This window comes from Scomber scombrus, chromosome 6, assembly GCF_963691925.1.
Source record: "Scomber scombrus chromosome 6, fScoSco1.1, whole genome shotgun sequence".
Lineage (NCBI taxonomy): Eukaryota > Metazoa > Chordata > Actinopteri > Scombriformes > Scombridae > Scomber > Scomber scombrus.
Genome location: NC_084975.1, coordinates 1,936,423 through 1,945,886, shown reverse-complemented (window position 1 = coordinate 1,945,886; position 9,464 = coordinate 1,936,423). Strand labels below are relative to the sequence as shown.

General features: G+C 41.0%; 1 protein-coding gene across 1 annotated transcript; it reads right to left on the bottom strand.

Annotated features, from left to right (window-relative positions):
* Positions 1 to 5,000: 5,000 nt before the first annotated feature.
* Positions 5,001 to 7,874, bottom strand: LOC133981622 (troponin I, fast skeletal muscle-like). Its single transcript, XM_062420407.1, has 6 exons — positions 7,849 to 7,874; positions 6,975 to 7,011; positions 6,749 to 6,877; positions 5,953 to 6,042; positions 5,606 to 5,782; positions 5,001 to 5,081 (listed from the first exon to the last, which is right to left on the bottom strand). Exons 1-6 carry the CDS (start codon positions 7,860 to 7,862, stop codon positions 5,001 to 5,003), a joined length of 528 nt encoding a protein of 175 aa, XP_062276391.1. The 5' UTR covers positions 7,863 to 7,874.
* Positions 7,875 to 9,464: the final 1,590 nt, after the last annotated feature.

Sequence of the window (9,464 nt, the reverse complement as noted above, 5' to 3'; positions counted from 1 at the left end):
GTGCAGTTTATTCCTGAGCTTAAGTGTTTATTTCATTTAGTGTAAAAGCATGCACATGCAACTCAAATTCAGATATTGTATTTCAACAGATCTTTAGTTGCAGAATATTAAATGCATCGCAGTCAAGCAGTATCCAAACTGCCTCGGTGCCATCAGCCCTGTTAAAGACATGTTTGTGAGGGTCACACACAACACAGCGACAAGTATTTCTCATCTTCAATTGTAATTAAATGTGTCACCCAATAACTGTAATGTAACACTTTAACACCAGTGCCTGTTGCAGAGTCTTGTTTTAATTCAGAGGTGCTGAAAGACATGACATTGAGAGCAGCTGATTTCACTAATTAACAACTTTGATTCAGAGAGGAGGAACTAATCAGTGAAATCAGCTGCAGGAGTGTTTGGTTGTAACAGAAACATGCAGTTAACTATGTGCTGTAATGTGACTTTGTCTAGTCTTTAAAGGACTCATTAACTTCTCAATTTGTACGTTTTAGATGTGTTTGTAGATGTATTTTTAACTTATTAACAGGCAAGCTGTTTAACTCTAGCTCCATAGTTATAAGGCATAAGCAAGTATAAAAGTGGCTTCTAATTCAACTCTGGCAAAGGAGACAAGTAAGCAAATTTTAAAAGTACTCCATCAACTGTTGAGGCTCTCCTCCGTCCAGATGACCCACCTGCTCGGTTCTCTTATTTCTAATTCTGGCTGGTGTGAGTCTAAGTGAAGAGGCAGCTGTTATCTGAGGATATGATACAGCCATCAGCAGAGGTCCAATATAACCTTTGGTAATTCCAAGGAATGAGATTCCAAAAACACAAGACATTGTTGAGCCTGTCGAGTGATAACTGTCAGACAGACGTGATGTAGAATGATGCCAACAAAGAAACCAGGCGTCCCATCGACAATATTAAACCAAGTGCCCTAAAACAGTGTCATATTTTACTGCTGGTGATGATTAGACTCTGACGTGATCGGGATTAACGTTGCAAGTTCTGTAACATTGTACGGTTGAGATCAGGAAACACAAGCCTCTGGACGGAATATCTGATAATCCAACAGATGTTTCGTATCCTTCAGCGAAGATTGGCCATAACAACCCAACTGGTCCAAGACAGGGCCACCCAACTACAGGCATAATTTCTTCCCTTTAAAGGGGAGTAGATGTGCTCTATGTGAAAATTGTCCAATGTAAATCAAATTTACTCGGCATACACTCACCAAGCACTTTATTAGGAACTCCTGTGCAATCTGTGTTGGTGTTGGTCTAAGCATGAGAGGGCAATATATTAGGAACACTTTTAAATATAATGCACTCAACCACCCAACTATGACCTCAATAACAAACATAAAGTAGAATATTCACCTTAAACGAAATGTATAATCTTCAAAAAATTTGAATTAACCTTTCTGTCATCCTCCCGGGTCAAATTGACCCGTCTGTTTTGACTGTTCCTTCTTTCCTCCCTTCCGTCTGTCCTTCCTCCCTCCCTACTTCTCTCTTTCTTTCCTTCCTCTTTTTCCTCCCTCCTTCTTTCCTTCCCTCCTTCCTTTCCTTCCTTCTTTCCTTATTTCCTTCCTTCCTTCCTCTTTTCCTTTCTCCCTCCCTCCCTCTTTCCTTCTTTCCTCCGTCCTTCCTTCTTTTCTTTCCTGCCTTCCTTCTTCCTTCCTTCCTTCCTTCCTCCCTCCCTCCTTCCTCCCTCCCTCCTTTCCTTCCTTCTTTCCTTCCTCCTTCCCTCCTTTCCTTCCTTCTTCCTCCCTCCCTCCCTTCCTTTCCTTCCTCCCTCCCTTCCTTCCTCCCTTCCTTCTTTTCTTTCCTCCCTTCCTTCCTCCCTCCTTTCATTCCTTCTTCCTCCCTTCCTTGACTCGAGGACAACAGGAGGGTTAATGGCAGAGCTGTTATATTGGATTGCATTAGATTTCACAGGTGTTCCTAATAAAGGGCTCGGTAAGTGTATATCACAAGCTGTAGCCATTTCCCATACATAAACTGGTGTTTATAAAAGTAGAATGAGTTCACATGTAAAGCACAAGACATAACATGTTGATGGAAACTATGAAACCAATGTGCTTTTATTGTCTAACCATGCAGGACTCAGGATGTGAACCCAGGCTCTGCTGTCTAACCCCCTGTAGCTTCATTCAGTCAAAAAAACATTGGACAGAAAAAGTAAATAAACCTACCTTTTGCAGCAAAGTACACCAGGTAACATTTTAAGCATATCTGCAAGAAAAAACAAAGAAAATTCTGTGACTATTGTGAAAAGTGTGATTTTGAAAGTCTGCAAATAATGAACGTTAACAACTCACCTTGTTTGGGTCCGACTGGGAAAAGAAATCAACTAAATAACCAACAAAATAATTGTATGAATTACTACAAAAGTCAATCTGAGTTTAGTTTTTCTTACATGAGGGAAGATTGTGTAAGGACTGGCACTTAAATCATTAATTTGATTTAGCTAAGTCTGTTGTTCATGCTATCTTCTGTAAGCAGTGAGTGTTATCTAAAGTGTGTTAACCTTTAAAACAAATCTAAAATCAGCATTGGATTAAATTGTGTAACCTGAATTGTGTCTCCATCTCAATCTTCATCATAAAATGCCTGATTACAATTTCAGCATAAATACCGTTATGTAACGCCATATATATATATAGTTATATAACGCTAATGTCTGCTCATCTGTCTGTTTATGTCCCTAAATACTCCGGATGTTCGTCTCCATCATTGAGGCCGATGGAGACGAACATCGATGCAATACATTAAAGATATATATGAAGCAACCGCCAATGCAATACATGATTCAGCCTTATTTACAGTGCAGTTTGATTCAACACGATTTGACTCAACACAATGCTAGTGTCATTTTTACTTGACATGCGTTTCTTATACTGCAACTCAATCAGCATCTCTTCTATACTGTTTCTTTTCGACATCTATAAAAAACTACTTGGGCCTTTTATAAATGGGTCTTTTCTCAAGTTTTTTTGTACTAAGCTATAGTTTAAATGCTCCATGACTGAAACAGCTACCTGAAACACACAAGAGAAATAATTTAGAGAGAAGGAATTAATCTAAATATGAAATTATTGGTCACAAATTAAGAATTACATTTCGAAATAATAAAGACATAGAGCCTCTACTAATATATATATAATGTGATTTTACTGGTGCAGAGATGTTAGAAACGATGCATTGCGAGTTCATCCGTTTTTTAAATCGGGGTAACTGCATCCTGAACGTTTATCCCTGGCAAATACTGAGAAAGGACCAAAACTAACAAAAGTGCAGAGTTGCTCTTTCACTGAACAAATGGCGCTTTTCCACTACACAGTTCCAGCACTACTTGGCTCGACTCGGCTTGACACGTTTCCAGGAACGACCTTTTCCATTACAAAAAAGTTCCTCCTCAACGTGGGCGGGGTTGTCATAGCACGGCTCCGCGAAACTGCTGTGACTTCATTTTATACGCGATACAAAACACATAAACAATGGAGGACATGGAGGCGATGGTGTACTTGCTGCTGTATGAGGCTTTCTGTCTCACACAAAGCAAGAGAAACGAATCGCTGTAACGCTGTTGTTGATGTTTAAAAATGCCGGGTTTAATTCTCGTGTGGGACGTCGGCCCAGTTTCCTTCTTGTCTTCTCTTCCTTCCTTCCTTCCTTCCCTGTCCTTCCTGTCTTCTTTTCCTTCCTTCTTTTCTTCCTTCCTTCCCTCTGTCCATCCTGTTGGTATTTAAAAATGCCGGGTTTGATTCTTGTGTGGGACGGCTCATGACTCTTCCAGTGACTCTCTGACCAATCAGCGGCCGGCAGTCTGTTGACGTCACATTTAGTATCGGCTCGGCTCGCTTGGAACCTCGGCAGAGCAGATATTAAAGAAGTAGCAGGTACCAGGTACTATCCCTGATGGAGACACAAAAAAACCCGAGAAGAGTCGAGTTGAGTCGTGCTGGAACTGTGTAGTGGAAAAGCACCAAAAGACAATCTAAAATTTGACATCTTCTGAAAAATCAGTGTTCACAAAGTCGACAAGACTGTGAGCAAGATGAACATGGAGCTTTCGTATTTAATGTGACAGCAAGAAGACGAGAAAATTACATCACATTCTGTGTTTGAACAGTTAAGAAAAGATGACAGGATGATGTTTACTGACTTCAGGCTGAATTATACTTCTGCAGAGAGTCGCTGCTGATAGTAATGTGACAGTTTAGGCTCTAAAAAACTGAACAATACTGACCGTTAGCTTGCCAGGCTAATGTTAAATTGGTGAAACTGTATGTCTACATCAGTGTATTCCCAAAGAATAGATTCAGATTCACATACACATACATTAGTGAAGGTTGCAGACACAGTGATATTTGGATACAGAAGTATAAATCAGCCTTAAAATAACCAAAAAAGCAGGTTTGATTTGACCACTCATGCACTAACTGATATCAGTACATACAGCACAAATACATCACAGCACAGTGTCAATACAGGCTGAAGTAGTAGAAGGCAGCTTAGATTCAACTGAAGAGTTTTATCCCAATGTGAGATATCCCAAAAACTACCCAAACCTTTCCTCATCTACCTCAGCTCACATTACAGATCGCCTTTATTTGGATAGTTAAAAAATCACGTAACTCAGCTCATAGTCTGGATAAAAATACTTTATTATTGTTACTTTAAAACAGCTTAAACTAATCAGCAGGTGACATCAAGGCTTTACGGCAAACATAGTTAATAGATGTTAAGATTCAGTGAACCAATTGAGGAGATTAAGGCCATGTGTTACTTACTGTACTACAATCTTTCTCCACACTTTCACCTTTTGGTTGATAAAGTATTCAAGGTATTCACCACAGCTCTTATGTCTTATCTGTTCATTAAAAAGTCAAAGTTTAAAGGTGGATATGCAGCATTTTTTTGGAATAAAACTCTTCAGTTACAAAGACATTAGACCCGAGATTTCTGTCCTGAAAATCACTCCTAAGCCCAACGACAGACCGACATTTAACTATCGAACATCTTCTTCCTATCAGACTTGTCTTCAATGTTCTTACGCCAGTCGCCCACATCGCGAAGCTGCTTGTCCTGCGAACACAGACAACATTTATTTTAGTTCAGTAAAACTTCTTCTTCAAATCGGACTGTCTGATATGGACTCACAGCCAATCAACACAAGCGAATGGAAATATGATGTTTTGTGTAAAAATGGAGTGGCGGCATTTTAATGCATCTGTTCACATGATGGGAATCTAATGAAGTACTCAGTTGGTATCAGTATCACTTTAACCCTCCTGTTGTCCTCGAGTCAAGGGAGGAAGAAGGAAGGAAGGAAAGGAGGGAGGGAGGAAGAAAGAAGGAAAGGAGGAAGGGAGGAAGAAGGAAGGAAAGGAGAAAAGAAGGAAGGATGGAAGGGAGGAAGAAGGAAGGAAAGTAGGAAGTGAGGAAAGAAGTATGGAAGAGGAGGGAGCAAAGAAAGAGGGAAGGAGGGGAAGATCGAAGGAAAAATTAAAGAAAGAGGAAGGAAAGAAGGAACATTCAAAAGAGATGGGGTCCATTTGACCCGGGAGGACGACACGAAGGTTAAGGTCATATTGAGACAGAAGACTCACCTCTTCTTTCACCTCCTTCTTGACCTGCTTCAGGTTGGCTCTCAGGTCCATGTTGACTGTGTGCTTGGAGCCCAGCAGAGCCTTCAGCATAGCATCAGCAGACATACGCACTTTCTTCAGCCTGGGTCTCTTGAACTTTCCTCTCAGGTCCACAATCTTTATGTTGAGGTCTCTGACCTTTAGGAGGATTCAGACAGAGAGAACAATGATAGACTTTTATTATGGTCGAATTATGAGTCATGAAAGACCAGCGATAAGATCATTAGTATAATTAAATATTTGTTTTCAGAACACTTTGTAATAATAATAATAAGTAGAGTAAACAGGCCTAAAGAAGAATGTCTCACCTCATTGAGAACCAGGTTTAGTTTGAACTCTATGCTGTATCTCTCCTCTTCACTGATGTCAAGCTGCTCGTGAAGCTTCTTGCAAAGTTCCTGAAGAAAGAAAACAGCATTTTAGAGTTCAGCAGAACTCACAAAAGAGACAAAACTCGACAAAAGTACTTCCTGGCAATCCTCTTATTTGGTAATATTTCAAATATGACAAGAGTATATGTGGTTTTCTGGAGTAAATAGCTTTAAATACATGTAACTCTTGTCCATGAAAAGTACTGTAGAGTTGATTTTTCTTAAAATCACATTTAACATGTGACATATATAGTGCTAAATCACATATGGCGCTTTTCCACTATACAGTTCTAGCTCTACTCGGCTCTACTCGGTTTGGTACCAGGAACCTTTTCCATTACTATAGTTCCTCCTCCATGTGGGCAGGGTTGTCATAGCCAGGTACCAGGTACTATCCCTGATGGAGACGCAAAAAGAACAGAGTAGAGTCGAGTCGAGTCGTGCTGGAACTGTGTAGTGGAAAAGCACCAATAGAGCAGGTCTAGACTGTACTCTTAATGAATTTAAAGAGACCCAACATTCCCTCATGAGAAGCACTTGGTGACACCAACAAGGAAAAACTTCCCTTTAACAGGAAGAAGGAAGAAACCTCCAGCAGAACCGGGCTCTAGGTGGGCGACCGTCTGCCTGGACCGGTTGGGGTTGAGAGAGAGAGGAGGAGAGGGAGAGGAAGAAAGGAACAGAGGGAGAAAGGAGAGAGAAACCCGGGACAGTCTGTCCGGTTCTGTCTCACCAAAAGCTCCTCCTTGGAGTACGGCAGCTCCAGCGGAGGACATTTGTCTTCCAGGAACTTCTCTCTCTCCCCGGTCTTCACGTTTGCTTCAGCTTCCAGAAGAGTATTAGCAACCACCAGCATACAACTCTGAGGGATGACACATCACATTACACAAATTTAACTATTTTTTTAATATACAAACAGTTTCTTTTTATAGAAACATTCATATGTATTCATGTCTTACCTTCAGAGTGTGCTTACGCCTCGCAGACAGCCTTTTCCTGCAGGCAAGAATGCAATGATTTGTAATAAATGATTTGACTGCAGCATATTAAGAGTACATTTTTTTCTTTAATTGTTAAAATTAAAGATGCCCATCACACTTTACACACTTTAATGCCATATATATCAATTTGATCATGTCAGCAGGTTTTCTTTTTCAAATACTAGTAAAACAGAAGAGCTGAACAGAAGATCCTCTAAAACTGTTTAATCTTCCCGTCGTCCTCCCGGGTCAAATTGACCCCGTCTGTTTTGACTGTTCCTTCTTTCCTCCCTATCTTCCTTCGATCTGTCCTCCCTCCCTCCTTCCTCCTTTCCTTTCCTCCCTTCCTCCCTCCCTCCTTTCATTCCTTCTTCCTTCCTCTTTTCCTTCCTCCCTACCTTCCTTCCTTCCTTCTTTCCTTTCCTCCCTTCCTTCCTCACTCCTTTCCTTCCTTCCCTCCTTCCTTCCTCCTACCTTCCTTCCTTCTTTCCTTTCCTCCCTTCCTTCTTCCCTCCTTTCCTTCCTACCTTCCCCCCTTCCTTCCCTCCTTCCTTCCTCCCTTCCTTCTTCCTTCCTCCCTCTCTCCCTTCCTTCTTCCTTCCTCCCATCCTTCCTTCCTTCCTCCCTCCCTCCTTTCCTTCCTTCTTCCTCCCCTCCTCCCTTCCATCCTCCCTCCCTCCCTTCCTTCTTCCTCCCTTCCTTCCTTCCTTCCTTGACTCGAGGACAACAGGAGGGATAAATGTACATGTCGGTTAAATGCATGAAACCTGATCAAATATATGAGGCATTCTGCTATCTAACAAACTAACAGACAAAAACAATGTTGATTTATGAAGATATAATAATCTCATACTCATCGGCGGCCATGGTAGCTGCAGGATCCCGAGATTATCTGATAGGAAAAAAAAAAGAAAAACACCAGATTAAAATTATATTTGCTGTGCGATAGAACACATTTTAGTCATATTCTTGTTTAATCTTTAAGTGAAGGATCAGACACTTTGCTGTGAGATCAGAAACCAAAACCTATTAGTAAAACTCTCTTTGTTAGATGTCAACTGTACAGTATCAGTCAAAAGTTTGGACACACTTTCCCATTCAAATCAATGAGAAAGTGTGTCCAAACTTTTGACTGGTACTGTATGTGTGTCAGTTACAACTCTAAAGGACTCACAATATAACATATGCCCCCCTTTTGGGCTTTTTTATGCCAAAAAGTCTAATTCTTTTGGTGCTCTTATCAATCAAGCATCAATTCATACTATACAAATATCCTAAAAACAGATGTGACTCTCACTGTGAGCTTTGTAGACACTTTGGGCATGAATGAAATGAAATGAGAAATAAATTAATGTATATAAACAACTTGATCTTTCCTCTGGTGCCACCCTCAGGACAAACGCTAACAAGCCTGTAGATGTTTTAAAGGAAAACATAATAAATTTACACTGAAACTGATATTTTAACCTTCGTGTCGTCCTCCCGGGTCAAATTGACCCCATCTGTTTTGACTGTTCCTTCTTTCCTTCCTTCTTTTCCTTACTTCCTCCCTTCTCTCTTTCTTTCCCCCCCCCATCTTCCTCCCTTCCTTCCTTTCTCCCTCCCTCCTTCCTTCCTTCTTTCATCCGTCCTCCCTTCCTTCTTTCCTTTCCTCCCTCCTTTCCTTCCTTCCTTCCCTTCTTCCTTCCTCCCTCCTTTCCTTCCTCCTTCCTTCCTCCCTTCCTCCTTTCCTTCCTACTTCCTCCTTTCCTTCCTTCTTACTCCCTACCATCCTTCCTCCCTTCTTCCTTCCTTCCTCCCTCCTTTCCTTCCTTCTTCCTCCCTTCCATCCTTCCTCCCTTCCTTCCTTGACTCGAGGACAACAGGAGGGTTAACTGCTATTTGAGACACTTTAACAGCTTTTCTGCTATCAGGTAGTAAAAAATCTAATCTGTTTCTAACACTGTTCATATACATATTAAATCACTTGTGCTTTAAATCTCACATCCCAGCACACACACACACACACACACACACACACACACACACACAAACACACACACACACACACACACACACACACACACACCTTCCTCTCCTCCATAACAATATAGAATCAGTGAAAAGGGGAAAACTTCTTGAACTCTTCACTTCACACTGTGATGTCTCTTTCCCGCTGAAACCTGTCTCACATTTCATGAATGGTTGTCATGTTAATTCTATCTTAAGACATCATGTTAATTCCAGGAAATTTCATGGAACTGAACTTCGTAACCCAGGCGGTGTTAATGCTTTCAAAGGACTAAATCTCTATTTTTAGCCAAACACGAGTGGCTCTGTTGACTCCGTTGGGGATAAAGATCCAACACTGTAGTCCGGACCGAAATATCTTATCAACTATTGGATGGATTTCCATGAAATGCATTAGGATGAATCCCAATGACTTTGCTGATCCTCTGAATGTTCATCTGGCGCCACCAACAGGTCAAA